General features: G+C 44.3%; 1 protein-coding gene across 4 annotated transcripts in view; it reads right to left on the reverse strand.

Moving 5' to 3' along the window:
• Positions 1-2,732: 2,732 nt before the first annotated feature.
• The window catches only part of ROCK2 (Rho associated coiled-coil containing protein kinase 2), a 297,338-nt gene continuing 281,078 nt past the window's right edge, over positions 2,733-18,992 (reverse strand). For 2 of the 4 annotated variants that reach the window (XM_075341111.1, XM_075341114.1), the window contains 3 exons: positions 13,170-13,383; positions 9,723-9,808; positions 2,733-4,687 (listed from right to left, as the gene is read on the reverse strand). In XM_075341111.1, coding sequence (XP_075197226.1) covers positions 9,727-9,808; positions 13,170-13,383 — 296 coding nt within the window. In that variant the 3' untranslated portion in view covers positions 2,733-4,687; positions 9,723-9,726. Of the gene's footprint in view, positions 4,688-9,722; positions 9,809-11,662; positions 11,726-13,169; positions 13,384-18,992 lie in introns of those variants that run through there. The other 2 variants (XM_075341112.1, XM_075341113.1) reach the window with 2 other exon arrangements.

The raw sequence follows: 18,992 nt of genomic DNA on the forward strand, positions 1-18,992 counted from the left end.
TGAGAAGGGAACATGCCGGGGACCCCATCGGGGTCCTCTTTTCTTCCATCCGTCATAACTATGTATGAGAATGCATGAGTGGATGTGTGCCTCCTTCCACACAAAGCATAAAACTGAGGAGCCCGTGGTCCACGGGAGGGTGTATAGGCAGAGGGGAGGGGTTACACTTTTTTAAAAGTGTAATACTTTGTGTGGCCTCCGGAGGCAGAAGCTATACACCCAATTGTCTGGGTCTCCCAATGGAGCGACAAAGAAAAAATAAATATACTGGGGAGTTAGGAGTTAATGTCACTCCTGGAATATTACTGGCACACTGATCTGGCTCTGATGACTAAGCTCCATGGGAACAAAGCTGTACACTATGCAAGATAAAGGCTTTAAAAGAAAGAATGGAAGCACATAGACAGCATGAAAGTAAACAAGTTTGTTATTGCCATGCTAACTTGTAACTAATTAAAGCAACCTAAGTCACAGATTGGTGCTTAAGGAGGTACACTACAGTTGAAAAGTTTGGGGTCACCCAGACAATTTTGTCTTTGACATGAAAAATCAATCTTATCAAATGAGTTGCATAATGAATAGAAAATATAGTCCAGACATTGATGAGGTTAGAAATAATGATTTTTACTTGAAATAATTTTCTCCTTCAAACTCTGCTTTCGGCACAGAATGCTCCTTTGCAGCAATTACAGCTTTGCAGACCTTTGGCATTCTAGCTGTTAATTTGCGGAGGGAATCTGGAGATATTTCACCCCATGCTTCCCCCCCTCCCACAAGTTGGATTGGCTTGATGGGCACTTTTTGCGTACCGTACGGTCAAGCTGCTCCCGCAACAGCTCAATAGGGTTGAGATCTAGTGACTGGGCGGCCACTCCATTACAGATAAAATACCAGCTGCCGGCTTCTTCCCTAAATCTTTCATGCATAATTTGGAGGTGTGCTTTGGGTCATTGTCCTGTTGTAGGATGAAATTGGCTCCAATCAAGTGCTGTCCACAGGGTATGGCATGGCGTTCTAAAATGGAGTGATAGCCTTCCTTATTCAAAATCCCTTTTACCTTGTATAAATCTCCCAATTTACCAGCACCAAAGCAACCCCAGACCATCACATTACCTCCACCATGCTTGACAGATGGCGTCAGGCACTCTTACAGCATCTTGTCAGTTGTTCTGCATCTCACAAATGTTCTTCTGTGTGATCCAAACACCTCAAACGTCGATTTGTCTGTCCATAACACTTTTTCCAATCTTCCTCTGTCCAATGTCTGTGTTCTTTTGCCCATGTTAATCAGTCTCAGATATGGCTTTTTCTTTGCCACTCTGCCCTGAAAGTCAGCATCCCGGAGTCGCCTCTTCACTGTAGATGTTGACACTGGCGTTTTGCGGGTACTATTTAATGAAGCTGCCAGTTGAGGACCTGTGAGGCGTCGATTTCTCAATCTAGAGACTCTAATGTACTTGTCTTGTTGCTCAGTTGTGCATCGTGGCCTCCCACTTCTCTTTCTACTCCGGTTAGAGCCTGTTTGTGCTCTCCTCTGAAGTTAAGGGAGTAGTACACACCGTTGTAGGAACGCTTCAGTTTCTTGGCAATTTCTCACATGGAATAGTCTTCATTTCTAAGAACAAGAATAGACTGTCGAATTTCACATTAAAGTTCTCTTTTTCTGGCCATTTTGAGAGTTTAATGGAACCAACAAATGTAATGCTCCAGATTCTCAACTAGCTCAAAAGGAAGGTCAGTTTTATAGCTTCTCTAATCAGCAAAACTGTTTTCAGCTATGCAAACATACTTGCACAAGGGTTTTCAAGGGATTTCTAAACATCCATTAGCCTTCTAACACAGTTAGCAAACGCAATGTACCATTAGAACACTGGAGTGGTGGTTGTTGGAAATAGGCCTCTACACACCTATATCGATATTGCATTAAAAACCAGACGTTTAAAGCTAGAATAGTCATTTACCACATTAACAATGTATAGTCTATTTCTGTTTAATTTAATGTTAGCTTCATTGAAAAATGTACTTTACTTTCAAAAATAAGGAACAATCTAAGTGACCCTAAACTTTAGAATTGTAGTGTATGCCCTGAACACTGTTGCTGATTTAAAGTACTTAATTCACAAATCTTTAGGTATTAAAGAAGGGCGAACTCGCAGATGTTTAGATTCGGCAGGTCCGGACTGACAGTCCGGTTTAGGACCGAACTTTAGCTTAGACTCTGAACCCCATATAAATCTTACTAAAATGGTGTTAGTGCTAGGGAGCTGCAAAAGTAAGCAAACCGGGGATTAAAGCATGACAATTATACTTAGAGTCTCCGCTCAGTTGTCAGACTGCTTTCGGGTCCGATCATTAACTCTCATGAATATTCACTGCTTCCCCCGCCCACCCTGTACCAGTGTCTGATTGGTTGCAGGCAGACTGACTCTATAGTTGCCCTCACACTAGCTGTCTGGGTCCCAAAAGTGGAGTGTAAAAATAAATTGGAAAAAATAGCATGCAATACCCCGTATTTTTAGACCATGGACAGACGGAGGCTAGTAATGGGGAGGAATCTATGAGACCCCGCCTATATCGTGTAAGCAAAAAGAAATAAAGCAAAAAGAAATCAACACAAAAAAAAAAATACATTTAAAAAAAAAAAAAAGTTAGACAATGTAATGGATGCCTATGGGACAAACTGATGGAGCTGCGGCTGTGACAGTTCAGAGCGCATAAGAGACACAAGACACTGCAGACTACATGTTATATTTTATTGTCAATATGGTTAACATTTTATCATACTGCTTTCTGTATAAAACATGCACTTTGAGGGATATTTAGGCGTACAGCATGAACGAGCCCACATAAATTATATTTATATATATACTTTTTTTTCTTAATAAGACCATGTAAAAATAATTCCAATAAGCACCTCCGAGGTCCTTATTTCTTTCAATTTTTTTTTTATTTTTTTTATTTTTTACATCCCAGCTAAACATTCTTCAAATGCTCCGAAACGAAATGTATTCAATAACCTAGAGCTAGGTGCTAGAGAACAGTTCCTGAAATATTAAAATACATCTACAGTATGACTGAAGCTTGTGACAGCCCATGTTTTTATGTGCGTGTGTGGGTGTGTGCTAGAAACACTTAAAAAAAAAAAAAAAAAATTACATTTATTTAATCATAGATGTTTTTCTCTCTCTGCAGAAATAAAAACATAAGTAGAACACAAACCAAGGCAAGCAAATAAAAAAAAAAATGCACTTATTGGACACCCTTTTCTTCCAGGAAGGGAGCACCGTTGAGGCAGCCATATTGTGGGTTAAAGTAGTATTCTCAAGAATGCTGTTTTGGAAATGGCAACGTCTCTAAGGCACCCAAATAAAAAGGAAAAAATTGGACCGGTGTGTGGTTAACCATTTAGTTTCTGCACATTTCGGTTAACCATTTAGTTTCTGCACGTTTTGGTTAACCATGTAGTTTCTGCACATTTCGTCCCTTTCAATGGGAGTCTGAGCAGACTATCGAGGCAGTCTACTGTATAGCAGATAAAACCGTCATCACCCACCTCTTCCACGAGTATATGTGATACTATATAAAACTATCCCTGTGGGGTCAACGTAGTGGGGTCGCCCCTTAATTAGTTGCATCCATGTGAATACATACCCCACCCACAAAAAGGCTGCTGCTTCGGCACCTACAATGGTACTTTTTATATTTTGGAGACTTAATACTGAGGGTCGAAGAAAGCGTCCTTGATGGGGGGGGGGGGGATTATATTTCTAGAATTCTTCAAATACATTCAAAAACAAGAGAAAATCTCCCCCTAAATAAAAAAAAAAAAAATTAAATTAGTGCGACCCATAATCAAGCAGAATTTGCAACCAAAAGGGCTGGAGCTTGATCAAAGTAGATGGATATTTATTTTTTTTTTTTATTAAGGCATCTAGATATTTTTTGGAAGAAGATATTCGCAGTTACACAAGCTTCAAGACTGAACGTCCTCGGCTCTTGCATGCAATTTATTTTATTTTTTGTCATCCCTTGAGAAGAGTCAGACTGAGGGATACACACTATGGCTTTGTACATGTGCATAGTCACAACCACAGCTATTGGTCAAGGAGTACAAAAATAAAGGGTGGCGTTCTCACAAAGCCTCGGTACGATACAAATATATACACGGTCCTTTGATTCTTCTGGTTCATTGGCCGAGCTGTACGGAGCACCAAAAACCGCTGTGGAAGCTGTCGGCTGCGAGACCGGCGTCTGCTGTAGTCTGGGTGTAGTGTGAATATTCGAGGAGAAAACTCTGTGGATCCAGCACTCGTCTCCAAACGTTCATTGTCCGAAACTGAAGCGGTAAAAGCCCCCCTCCTTTTTAAAAAATTTCATTGCAAAATATCGGGAGTGTAACCTGGGTATTAATCCCGGGTAGGGGTCTACGTTATCACAGTGACTTCTGACCACCCTGAGCTTTCCAAAGCCACTCATCAGGAAAAGCATCGTTCCTTTCCTCTCTTTCTATATTGCAGCAACATATTTTTCTTTTGTAAACCTCTGATATATATAAGCACAGTCTTTTTTGGAAAAATATAGTTTTTTTTAGATTTTGGACACCTTAATTTTGCATTCAGTCTTATTGTTTTCATTGAATGGAAGAAATCATCTTGAAATGGAGACTGCATTCACAGAAGGCAGTTAACTGCAAGACAAAAGGAAGAACGTGAGAGGCAAATAACTAAACGGCTCCCATGCATCGGAATAGGAAATGCAAGAATATAATATTTATGTATCAGCCCATAATGCAAAACTGTATGTCACGGGGCTATAGCTGAAGAGCGAATATACAAAAAAGGTGCAGGGGACAGAGGCAAAGCCATAGGGTAGGGGTGAGGACCGCCGGCATAACAGGTCTGATGGGCAGCACATCCCTCTTGGCTGAAAGAGAGAATAGTGACGTTATTTATTTTTCTTCTAAAAGAATGATTCTGCCGAAAAGGAAAGTGTCATCAGAAAATGAGCCCCTCTTTAGCTGAGGTATTTATGCTAAATTTGCAGCCCCCACCCCCCCCCCCCCAAAAAAAAGAAAATATATATATATATATATATATATATATATACACATATATATATATATATATATATATATATATATATATATATATACATATATATATATATATATACATATATATATATATATATACATATACATACACACATACACATATATACACACACACACACACACATATATACACACACACACACACATATATATATATACATACATACACATATATATATATACACACACACACATTTATATATGTATATATATATATACACACACACACATACATATACACACACAAACATACGGAAAGTATTCAGACCCCTTTAAATTTTTCATTGCAGCCATTTGGTGAATTCAAGAAAAGTTAATTTTTTTCCTTAATAATGTACACTCTGCACCCCATCTTGACAGAAAAAAAACAGAAATGTAGAAATTATTTGCAAATTTATTAAACAAGAAAAACTGAAATATCACATGGTCATAAGTATTCAGACCATTTGCTCAGACACTCCTATTTAAGTCCCATGCTGTCCATTTCCTTGTGATCCTCCATGAGATGTTTCTACTCCTTCATTGGAGTCAAGCTGTGTTTAATTAAACTGATAGGATTTGATTTGGAAAGGCACACACCTGTCTATATAAGATCTCACAGCTCACAGTGTATGTCAGACCAAATGAGAATCATGAGGTCAAAAGGAACTGCCCAAGGAGCTCAGAGGCAAAATAGTGGCAAGGAACAGATCTGGCCAAGGTTACAAAAGAATTTTTGCAGTACTCAAGGTTCACACTGGCCTCAATAATCCTTAAATGGAATAAGTTTGGGACCACCAGAACTCTTCCTAGACCTGGCCACCCAGCCAAACTGAGCAATCGTAGGAGAAGAGCCTTGGTGAGAGGTAAAGAAGAACCCCAAGATCTCTGTGGCTGAGCCCCAGAGATGCAGTAGGGAGATGGGAGAAAGTTCCACAAAGTCAACTATCACTGCAGCCCTCCACCAGTCGGGCCTTTATTGCAGAGTGGCCGACGGAAGCCTCTCCTGAGTGCAAGACATATGAAAGCCTACATAGAGTTTGCAAAAAAACACATGAAGGACTCCCAAACTATGAGAAATAAGATTAACTGGTCTGATGAGACGAACATAGAACTTTTTGGTGATAATTCTAAGCGGTATGTGTGGAGAAATCAGGCACTGCTCAACTGCTCATCACCTGCCCAGTACAATCCCAACAGTGAAACATGGTGGTGGCAGCATCAGGCTATGGAAGTGTTTTTCAGCTGCAGGGACAGGATAACTGGTTGCAATTGAAGGAAAGATGAATGCGGCCAAGTACAGAGATATCCTGGGAAAAAACCTTTTCCAGGATGATCTGGACCTCAGACTTGGCCAAAGGTTCACCTGCCAACAAGACAATGACCCTAAGCAAACAGCTAAAATAACAAAGGAGTGGCTTCAGAACAACTCTGTGACCATTTTTGACTGGCCCAGCCAGAGCCCTGACCTAAACCCAACTGAGCATCTCTGGAGAGACCTGAAAATGGCTGTCCACCAATGTTCACCATCCAACCTGGCAGAACTAGAGAGGATGTGCAAGGAAGAATGGCAGAGGATCCCCAAATCCAGATGTGAAAACTTTTTGCATCATTGCGAAGACGACGCATGGCTGTACTAGCTCAAAAGGAGGGTGCTTCTACTCAATACTGAGCAAAGGGTCTGAATACTTATGACCATGGGATATTTCAATTTTTCTTGTTTAACCCCTTCAGCCCCCGGGCACTTTCCGTTTTAGCTTTTTGCTCCCCTTCTTCCGAGAGGCGTAACTTTTTTATTTTTCCATCAATCTTGCCATATGAGGGCTTGTTTTTTGCGGGACGAGTTGTACTTTTAAATGAAACCATAAGTTTTACCATATAGTGTACTGGAAAACGGCAAAAAAATTCCAAGTGCGGAAAAATTGCAAAAAAAGTGGGATTGTACAATAGTTTTTGGGATATTTTATTCACCGTGTTCACTATATGGTAAAAGTGAGATATCTATGTGATGCCTCAGGTCGGTGCGAGTTTGTAGACACCAAACATGTATAGGTTTACTTGTATCTAAGGGGTTAAAAAAAATTCACAAGCTTGTCCAAAAAACGTGGCACACGTTTTGCGCCATTTTCCAAAACCCGTAGCGTTCCCATTTTTCAGGATCTGAGGCTCAGTGATGGCTTATTTTTTGCGTCTCGACCTGACGTTCTTAACGGTACCATTTTTGCGCAGATGCTACGTTTTGATCGCCTGTGATTGCATTTTGCGCAAAATTTGCGGCGACCAAAAAACGTAATTTTGGCGTTTGGAATTTTTTTGCCGCTACGCCGTTTACTGATCAGATTCATTGATTTTATGTTTTGATAGATCGGGCATTTCTGAACGTGGCGATACCAAATGTGTGTGTATTTTTTATTTTTTTAACCCTTTAATTTTCAATGGGGTGAAAGGGGGGTGATTTGAACGTTTAGGTTTTTTTATTTTTTTTTTACTTTTTTTTTTATTTTACTAGTCCCCCTAGGGGGCTATAGCGATCAGCAATCCGATCGCTCTGCACTATCTGCAGATCTCAGCTACAGAGCTGAGAACTGCAGATTTGCTGCTTTACTTTCAATGCCGGATGTATTCCAGCATTGAGAGGAAGTGAGTCATGTTAGCTACAGGCGTCATCACATGACCCTGTGCTACCATGGCAACCGCCGAAAGTCACGTGATCATGTCACGTGACTTCCGATGGGGGCGGGGTAAGTCACTGTCATGGCGACGCCCATATACATATCGCTGCCAAGACTTTGGCAGCGAAATGTAAGGGGTTAATGGCTGCGGGTGGAAGCGATTCCACCCGCGGCTAGCAGGCACACGTCAGCTGTTGATAACAGCTGATATGTGCGCTATTCGCCGCCGCCTACTGGCGGCAGGGGGCGGGGCTTACCGGCAAACGATCCATGACGTACCTAGTACGTCATGGGTCGTTAAGGGGTTAATATATCTGCAAAAATTTCTACATTTCTGTTTTTTCCTGTCAAGATGGGGTGTAGAGTGTACATTAATGAGAAAAAAATGAACTTTTTTGAATTTACCAAAGGGCCGCAATGAAACAAAAAGTGAAAAATTTAAAGGGGTCTGAATACTTTCTGTACAGTGTGTGCGTGTTTGTGTGTGCGTGCACGCGATGCCCAGTTTATACTTCTGTACAAGTCAGTAGGGACAGCGCCAGTCTACTGCTGCCTATGTGGCTGCTGAAAATTGGGTCTAATATCAGGCCTAGTGGCCAGTGTGAAAATTGAAGGGCTTGTGGATTGGTTTTATTTTATTTAATGCAGTGACATTTAAAAATTGGTGAAGAAAAAGTTAAACAAAGCATTAAGTAATTTTCAGATGAGACAATTCCTTCAAAATATAGCATATTCTTGCATTATCTGCAGAGTAAAAGGGGTTAAGAAGAATTAAAAAAAAAAAAAAAAAAAAAGAACAAATGTCCGAAAAATAGTTTCTGGACCCTGAAAAACTAAAACACTGCAATACAAAAACATCATAACTAGCACACAAAAAAGACAAAAAGCCCACAGCAAAACAAGTAATACAGACATGCCGCCTGCATATAAGCCTAATGATGGGGTGCTCCTGAATGATTGTATGTTCCCGGATCAGGACTCTGGTATATAATATGTAATGCCTCTTCATGCATCAATGTTCAAGTAGATATAATCCACATGCAGAATATAGCCATGTAATTCGTAATATGATGAAGGTTTGGGGTACATGGCGACTTTGGCCACACGGAGAAAGATCGCACTATGCCGCGGCTACATGTGGTCACATTGTGACCTGCAGGGTGCTGCAAAGAAAGAGTCAGAACTAGATCTTCGGCCGAGTAACCAGCATTGTCGCCATGCAGCCCCAGTCTTAAAGGGGATTTTTAATCCTAGAACGCGCAACCATAGAAATCTACAATAGAAAACAAGTAACCTAGCAGGCCTGCGAGACCCCGGGTATGCGTTCTAGGGTTAATGGAAGACAATATGTCACCCGGGTTTGCACCCAGCGGTCTGGGCTTGGGTCATACTGGTGGATCCATACAGCTCTTGATAATGAAATAAAGCGCCACGTTTCCTTCGAAAGTGTCAGTCCTCCCCCACAGGCTTCATTATCTTCTATGATCTTCGAATGCTGCTATTAATGACCATGAAACCAGTGCCACCAGCTGCTCTCCTTGGCCACCGATACTGGTTTGGCCTTCCGACTGGCAGACTTTCCCCAAGTTGGTCACATCTACCAGCACCTCACCTTCCTGACTGTGTGCACGCTAATCTATATCTACATTCCCCAAGTAAGGCCGCTTTCACATGAGCGGTATTTTGCCGCAAATCCGGATCCGTCATAAATGCGTTTCAGTTCCATTAATTTACAATGGAATCGCGGCAAGATGCGGTGACATGCGGTTGTGTACGCATCTTGCCGCGATTCCATTGTAAATTAGTGGAACTGAAACGCATTTATGACAAATCCAGTTTTGCGGCAAAATACCACTGATGTGAGTGCGGCCCAACTCACCCCAAGGGGGCGCACACTGCAAACCAAACACGCAAGCAAGAAAATAACCAGGTCGGTATCAAAAATGCATTCCAGTTACCGCTTCAGAAATCAAAAACATCATCCCCATCATCCTCCACGTCATCCAGAGACCAGTCCCAGTCTTTAAATGCCAGGTCAAGCAGTCTGCAACAGGAGTGTTGGGGTTTAAGATAAAGGCATGTGAAGAGACCTTGTATATTGGGCTAAACCAAGAGTGAACACACCATAGAGGAGGACATTGAGGTTATATGGGGGTCCGGTACTGGATGTGCCCACCAGAGAACCCATGCAGTACTAGGACTATGAGATCTTGTGAATCAGTGTGGCCACCAGTAGCTTTCAGGATCTCCGCCAACAAGTCCCATCACCGGTAGCATCAACTAAGGTGTGGACTAGGGTGACCGCAAAAAATCGATGTTGGAATCTTGTTCGTCTGGACCCCACAAAACTATTCCCCTTTCCAGATATTGAGAAAGCCAAAATTTGAGCTCGATCAAACGACGTTAACCCGTGCCGCTCGTCGCTTTATTTTTTACCGTTCTGGAGTTATGGCTCCATGTCAGCTTTTTGGCCCAAAATTTGGATTATTTCAAACTTTGAACAACGAGCGGCACGGGTTAGTAAAAATTACACAGTTGCTGCCCATTTTTACTAATGGAGAAGATTGCAACCATTACATTTTTGCATACAAGAAAAGGTTGCATTTCTGTACAGTATGTTTTTTTATTTACCCACTGCTTTGTATTGGAGACTTCTCAAAAACGTACAAGTGGCAATCTGTCCACGAGAAAACACTGATGTGTCGATGGCCCCATAGACTATAATAGGGCACATGATCTGTACATGGAAAAATGGGATAGAAGACATTTGGAAAACCGACGTCTAAATAATAACGCTCATCAAATTTACACAAATTTTGGAGAGCAATACCACTTATTTCCACAAGAGGGAGACATATAATAAATTTTTACCTGGTTACCCTTAAGGCTATAACCAGACAGCTGCAGAAATATAAAGGCGATCGGACTTGTCGTCTTAACTTTTAAAAGGCTTATTCCAGCCATAGACCTCTATGGCAAATCCACAGGACAAATGTCTGATGGCTGCACCCATACAAATAAATGTGACCTACAAAGCAGACGCCTCGCCCGACAGACCCACATCTATGACACAGCTCGGATTAAAACAATTGCATTTACTTAAAAACATAAAAAATATATATATTATAATAAACACATATGCAGACTCAATCCATCTACTCCAAAATGATTTAGGAACATAGTATGAAACAAATTAAAGTGTATTATTCCTCTCATCATTGATGTAGATTGTCAGATAGTGTGTGTAGAAACAAGCATTTTAAAATTTACTGCTTATTAACATTTGCAACCGTTCTAGAGATATTAACACTTTTCTTTTGTTTACAGCTCGTTGCTTAGGAGACCGACCACCGCTGCTATCTATTTTGTAAACACTGCACTCAGACTGCCTGGGATTAGGAGGTACAAGCGCGCTCCAGTGATCCTGGCCAGCTTCAAAACAGTGCTTACAAGCTTAAAGAGAAAAAAAAAACAGCTTGTAAGCACTGTGCTTGATAGGATGGCTAGCAGCAGTGGTTGGTCTCCAAGGCAACGAGGTGTAAACAAAAGAATGGCTGAAAATTTTAATAAGCAGTAAATTGCAAAAGTGCTTGTATTTACAAGCTCTATCCAACAACACTGTATATGAAAATGGGAATAACCCTTTAATAAATGATTGGTATGAGATGACATGAATGGGCAGAAAAAAATATGATGATGATGATGCCCCCCTTTATGATGCCAAGTAGCAGAATGCTGAAATGCCAACCTGAGCTTACAGGATAACACTAAATCAAATTATGGGGGGGATTTAAATAGAAGCGGGGTATGATGCACGGATAGCGGGTTAGTGCTGACAGCAGAGTGATGCATGCTGGGAGGAACATGGCGGGTGGCACATCCGACCATTCTTACTTACTGTTGCATTTGAAAAGGGTAAAAGTAAAGTCAATGGAGAATGATTCGGAGGACGGGACCAGAGCTAGAAACAGTGAATGGAATGAACACCAGTGTGTTTCAGGTGAAGCACTCATTACCCATAGCAGGAGAAACGAGGGTTAATTACGAAAGATACAAGAACAAATTAAATGTGTGTAATTAAGCTTAAATATATTTTTTGTTATTGGGCATATTTAAATATGTTGCAATGTTTGGCATTTACGAGCTGTTTGGTGCCAAATGACTTAACTGAGAGTCTATCAGTGAGCTCCTTCTGATAGCAGGCATATAAGGGCCGTTTCACACATACGGCATTTCTCCGGATTGCTGGATCCATCACACTCCAGTACAGTGTTAATACTGTACAATGGCATCGCGGCAAGCTCCGATCACATGACAACATGCCCGGGTCCGGCAATCCAGCGAAATGCCGGATGTGTGAAACGGCCCTAACTATTTTACAGAACTCCTCTCAGCAGATTTATGGTCACATCAAAGGCTGATGTGGTCTATGATCATTAATTAGAACAAGAGCAGTTATCAAGATTAAAGCACTATAAACTCCCCGGTCAGAAGGAGCTCACTGATAGATTCTTAGTTTACTCTTTCTGCAGTCAGCAGCCATGTCCAAGCTATAAACGACTAGTAAAAGCCAATGGGAAAAAAAATATATATATATTTTTGCTAAAAAATTAAAAAAAATAAAATAAAATGCATTTAAAGTAAGAAATAAATGTTTTTGGAGAGATCCGTTTAATCTAACTTCATCTTCTAAGGATCAAAGCTGACATTTCACAGGACTGTGGACGCGGGCTGCAAATTATCGATCTATGGGCCCATGTGCGCCTGTGATGTTCTTTATCTTACTATGGTGGTAATCACTCTAAGGCTATGTGCGCACTGAATTTTTTATTTTTTTTTTGCAGCGGTTGTGAACTCAAAACCGCATGACTTTACTTCCCCAGCAAAGTCTATGACTTTTCATTTTTGCTGTCCGCACACAATTTTTTTTTCTAGCTGTGTTGTTTAGCTTAAAAAAAAAAAAAAAAAAAAAATAAATACTAAAAAAAAAAAATGGACATGTCAATTCTTTCCTGCGTTTTTCACTCATACAATGCATTGGAAAGACGCAGCAAAATGCAGTGCGTTTTTGCCGCTGGTGCTTTTTTTGTGCGTTTTTTCCAGCCAAAAATGCAGCGTTTTGGAGAAGTGCAAAAACGCCATAGTGCTCACATGGCCTAAGGGACATTAAAGGAAGGAAAACTAGAAAGTCCACATGTGAAGGGTGGACCTGTGTGGAGTCTACGGGCCCCTGGTCATGCACACAGCTCACTAAATAAGCAAATCTAACAGGTGGCTATAACTACAGGACAGATGCAGCAGAGCCGGGTGTGTTATTTGGCGTCACAGTGAGTTGTAGAGAGGATGTGGTGCTGCGGCTGATAGACCTCCTGCAGAATAGTGGGGTCACCATGTAATATGCTTACCTGGGTTTGTTTGGAGGAAGTTGTCGACTAGGCCGCCTCATCGACGGGTTTGGCTGTACCTTTATGGAAGTTCTTGGAGAGGAGCGGGCAAAGGGATCGGGCGCCGGCGGCTTTTTGGGGATTTTTTTCACCAGCCGACTCACCCACTTCTGCTGCTCTTCCGTGGAATTCGCTAATAGAAGCAGATTCTTAGCCGTAGAAATGTCATAGTTTACTGCAAGAAAAGAAGAATATAAAGGAAAGCGTCATTACACCGGAGGAAGACAGACTCTGGGGAGAACGAGATCCTCAGTAGTGCAGCCTCGGGCTGTGGACAGACGCTGGGGAGAACCAGATCCTCAGTAGTGCAGCCTCGGGCTGTGGACAGACGCTGGGGAGAACCAGATCCTCAGTAGTGCAGCCTCGGGCTGTGGACAGACGCTGGGGAGAACCAGATCCTTCAGTAGTGCAGCCTCGGGCTGTGGACAGACTCTGGGGAGAACCAGATCCTCAGTAGTGCAGCCTCGGGCTGCGGACCTGTACGGTCTCAATAAAAACTATTTTCATTTTTTTTTTCCAAATAATTTATCAATTTGGAAGCAAAATTTTCCATTTTTTCTATTTTTTTGGAGGTCGGTTCCCATGTGGAAGCGGTTTTAATTTTTTTAAGCATCTACATTAAAGGAGAAGATGAAGGGAATTTTGTTTACTTACCGTAAATTCCTTTTCTTCTAGCTCCAATTGGGAGACCCAGACAATTGGGTGTATAGCTATTGCCTCTGGAGGCCACACAAAGTATTACACTTAAAAGTGTAAGGCCCCTCCCCTTCTGGCTATACACCCCCAGTGGGATCACTGGCTCACCAGTTTTAGTGCCAAAGCAAGAAGGAGGAAAGCCAATAACTGGTTTAAAGACCAATTCAATCCGAGGAAACATCGGAGAACTGAACCATACCACATGAACAACATGTGTACCCGAAAAAACAGAAAAACCCCGAGAAAACAGGGCGGGTGCTGGGTCTCCCAATTGGAGCTAGAAGAAAAGGAATTTACGGTAAGTAAACAAAATTCCCTTCTTCTTTGTCGCTCCATTGGGAGACCCAGACAATTGGGATGTCCAAAAGCAATCCCTGGGTGGGTAAAAGAATACCTCATGATAGGGCCGTCAAACGGCCCTCTCCTACAGGTGGCCAACCGCCGCCTGAATGACTTATCTACCTAGGCTGGCGTCTGCCGAAGCGTAGGTATGCATCTGATAATGCTTGGTAAAAGTAAGTAGACTCGACCAGGTGGGTGCCTGACACACCTGCTGAGCCGTAGCCTGGTGCCGTAATGCCCAGGATGCACCCACGGCTCTGGTAGAATGGGCCTTCGGCCTTGAGAGAACCAGAAGCCCAGTAGAACTGTAGGTTTCAAGAATTGGTTCCTCGAGCCCCCGAGCAAGGGTGGATCTGGAAGCTTGCGACTGTTTACGCCGACCAGCGACAAAGAGTGCATCCGGGTGGCGCAGGAGCGCCATGCGGGAAGTAGAACCTGAGTGCTCTCACCAGAACCAACAGATGCAAATCTTTCTGAAATTGATGGACTGGACGAGGACACAAAGAAGGTGAGGTGATATCCTGATTGATATGAAAATGGGATACCACCTTAGGGAGAAATTCCGGAACCGGACGCAGAACTACCCTGTCCTGGTGAAGGACCAGGAAGGGAGTTTGTATGAGAGCGTTGCTAGCTCGGAAACTCTCCTAAGAGACGAGACCGTTACTAGAAGGCCACTTCCCGTGAAAAACGGGAAGGGAGACATCCTTCAAAGGCTCGAAAGGCGGCATCTGGAGAGCAATTAGAACCTTGTTCAGATCTCAGGGCTCTAACGGCCGCTTGTACGGAGTGCTGAGAAGACAAACTCCCCGTAGGAACGTGCGTACCTGAGGAAGTCGTCGTTTCTGAAAAAATACAGATAGCGCTGAGACTTGTCCCTAAAGGGAACTGAGCGACAACCCATTTTCCTACCTAGATTGCAGGAAGGAAGGAAACATAGACGATGCAACCGGCCAGGGAGAAACACCCTGCGCCGAGCACCGAGATAAGAACATCTTCCACGTCCTGAGGTAATCCTGACGACACTAGGTTCCAGGACTCAATGCCACACCATCCGGTTGAGGGCCGTAGAATCCAAATGGAAGAATGGCCCTTGAGACAGCCAGTCTGATTGGTCTGGTAGTGCCCCCGGTTAGCCTACCGTGAGGCACCACAGAACCGAGTACCACAACATCCTCGGCCAATTTGTAGCGACGAGGATGGCGCGGCCGCAGTCGGTCTTGATCTAGCGCAGTACTCTGGGCAACAATGCCAGAGGTGGCACCTAAGGTAGCTGGAACTGCGACCAATGCTGAACTAAGGCGTTTGCCGCCAGAGCTCGATGATTGTGAAACCGTGCCATGAAGCTGGCACATTGTTGTTGTGCCGTGACGCCATTAGATCGACGTCCGGCCTCTGTCAGCGGCGCCAGATCTCCTGAAACCCGTCCGGGTGAGGAGACCATACTCTTTCGGCCACACCTCAGCGACTTAGGAAGTCAGCTTCCTAGTTTCCACACTTGGGATGTGAATTGTGGATATGGTGGATGCCGTGTCTTCCACCCACATCAGAACCTGCCGGACTTCCTGGAAGGCTTGCCGGTTGCGCGTTCTTCCTTGGTGGTTGATGTATGCCACCGCTGTGGAGCTGTCCGACTGAAGTCGGATATGCTTGCTTTCCAGCCGCTGTTGGAAGGATTGTAGGGCAAGATACACTGCTCTGTGTTCAAGAACATTGATCTGAAGAGTGGACTCTTGCTGAGTCCACGTACCCTGAGCGCTGTAGTGGAGAAAAACTGCTCCCCACCCTGATAGACTCGCGTCTGTCGTAACTATCGCCCAGGACGGGGATAGGAAGGACCTTCTTTTTGACCAAGAGGTGAGAAGAAGCCACCACCGTAGAGATTCCTTGGCCGCTTGAGAAGAACGACGACTCTGTTGAGGGACGTCGACTCCTCGTCCCATTGGCGGAGAATGTCCCATTGTAGTGGACGCAGTAAAACTGCGCGAAAGGAACTGCCTCCATTGCTACCATCTTACGTAGGAAGTGCATGAGGCGTGTCAATGTGTGCGACTGGTTCTTAAAGAAGAGCTTGCAGCCCGTAGTGAATGCTGTTTGTCTAGCGGCAGCTTCACTATCGCTGAGAGAGTAAGAAACTCTATGCCTAGATATGTTATCGATAGGGTCGGGGTCGGATCTGACTTTAAAAAGTTGATGATCCACCCAAAACTCTAGAGAGTCTCCAGCGCAACGTTCGGGCAGTGTTGGCATGTTTCCTAAGAGAGTGCCTTGACAAGTAGATCGTCTAAATACGGGACCACAGAGTGACCCTGAGAGTGCAGGACTGTGACTACTGCTGCCCTGACCTTGGCGAAGACCAGTTGGACTGTCGCTAGCCGGAAGGTAGAGCTACGAACAGAGGGTGTTCGTCTCCTATAAAGAAGCGTAGAAACGCTAGTGCTCTGGATCAATCGGCACGTGTGGATAAGCATCCTTGATGCCTAATGATGCTAGGAAATATCCTTGGGACCTTGAGGCGATGACATGGCGGAGGGATTCCATCCGGAACCGCCTGGTGTCCACGAGCTTGCTGAGCATTTTTAGATCCAGAACGGGACGGAACGGCCCGTTGTTATAGGTACCGCAAAGAATTTGGGGTAAAAACCGTGACCTTGTTCCTGAAGAGGAACGGGGGTCATCACTCTTTCTGCCTATAGAGTGCACCCTGTTTGCAGAAGAGCAGCGGCCCGGCCGGGAGGTGGAGAAATTCTGAAGAATCGAGTTGGAGGACGAGAAGTGAGCTCTATCCTGTACCCGTGAGACAGAATGTCTCACACTCAATGGTCATTGACCTATGGCAGCTAAATATCGCCAAGGCGGGAGAGCCTGCTACCGACCGAGGCCGCAAGTCATGAGGAAGCCGCCTTGGAAGCGGGTTTTCCGACTGTCGCTTTTTTGGGCGAGACTGAGCCCGCTAAGAATCTTAGCTCCTCTGATCCTTTTGAGTCCACCTTGGACGAGGAAAAATGGGACCTGCCCGAGCCTCGAAAAGGCCGAAAACCCCGACTGCCTCTTGCTCTGTTGGGGTTTGTTGTGTCCGGGCTGAGGAAAGGATGAATCCTTACCCCTGGACTGTTTGATGGTTACATCCAACGCTCACCAAACAGTCGGTCAGCAGAAAAAGGCAACTGGTTAGGCAACCTTTTTTGGAAGCAGAATCTGCCTTCCATTCACTTAACGAGCAGACCAGGCTCTGCTTAAAAACACGGAGTAGCGGAGGCTACCGCCGCACGGTTCGCAGAGTCCAGGACAACCTGAATCGCGTAAGAAACAAATGCAGACATTTGAGAGGTTAAGGATGCCACCTGCGGCACAGATGTACGTGTAACCGTGTCAATCTGTGTAAGACAAGCTGAAATAGCTTGGAGTGCCCCAAGGGAGAGAATGCCGGAGCCAACGGTGCGCCGACAGCCTCATAGATGGCTTTCGACCAGAGATCCATCTGTCTGTCAGTGGCATCTTTGAGTTTGCAGTTCCATCTCCCACTGCAACTATGGATCTAGCTACAAGCCTGGAGATTGGAGGATGCCGCTCGGGACATTGGGTCCAGTCCTTGACCAAGTCAGGGGACAGGGATAGCGTGTATCCTAAGCCGTTTGGAGAAGCGCATATCTGGATAAGCGTGGTGTTCCTGGACTGCCTCTCTGAAGGCAGAGTGGTCCAGAAAAATACGTGAAGCTGACTCCTCCACTGGAGGAGTTGTGAGAAATAACCCACATTCTATAGATGGACGCTATAAGATTATTTACTATGGCGTCACAATCAGGTGTATCCAGATTGAGAGCGGTCTCAGGATCAGAATCCTGAGCCGCTACTTCCGCCTCATTACACAGCGAGTCCTTCTGTTAGGACCCTGATGAAACCGAGGCCGCTCATAGCGAGCCCACTTAGGCTGTCTGGGACTGACGTCCGTGCAGAGCCGTGACTCTGGGATGCGTGTGACATTCCCGGAGCTGTTAGTTATTCACACTGAGGGGGGCCATGGATCAATGATTCAACAGTGCCCATATTGTGAGAGACATGTCCGGACTGCTAGGCTTCTAGTATCATAGCCATAGTCTCAGAAAAACTGTCAGTAAATACTGCAGACACCGTTCTCATCCCCTGGCCATTAGTGCATACAATGGGAGTCTATGTACCTGCCGGCCGTATAGCCGTACATGCTGTACCAGCTGTATAGAAAAACATGTGGTTCTGCACCTTTGTTTTACACAGAGAATATGCTGATAACTCCTCCGCATAATCCAGGAGGGTATATACAACGTGCGACCAAACAGTGCAATGTATATAGTACAAGCATATCTATAAGTGCACTTCTGCACTAGTGGGGTTAGCACCACAGGTGCTGCTTAACGCCTGTTACAGCGATTGTGTGACTATCAGAATGCCAGGGTCTTCCACACTTGTCTCTGTATCGTACAGAAACTGACACTAATGGCTGCCGGTGTCCTTGTAGAGAAGGAAGCCGTGGGCGTGCCTGAGAAAGTGCGGGAATCCGGATTCACAGTGCACACAGTGAGAGGGGTGGAGTATGCAAAACATACTCCAGCTCTCAGCTCTGCTCTATGCAGCGTCACGCCCCTACCCTGACTGTCAGGGCTGTGGGCGGTAACGAAGGGAGACTAGGCCCAGAAGCCGGGGACTCGAGTTAACAGCGCGGCCGCCGTAAAAGCGCGGGCCGCGCTGAAGTCCCCGGCGCACCACAAG

The sequence above is a fragment of the Anomaloglossus baeobatrachus genome, chromosome 3 (assembly GCF_048569485.1).
Source record: "Anomaloglossus baeobatrachus isolate aAnoBae1 chromosome 3, aAnoBae1.hap1, whole genome shotgun sequence".
Classification (NCBI taxonomy): domain Eukaryota; kingdom Metazoa; phylum Chordata; class Amphibia; order Anura; family Aromobatidae; genus Anomaloglossus; species Anomaloglossus baeobatrachus.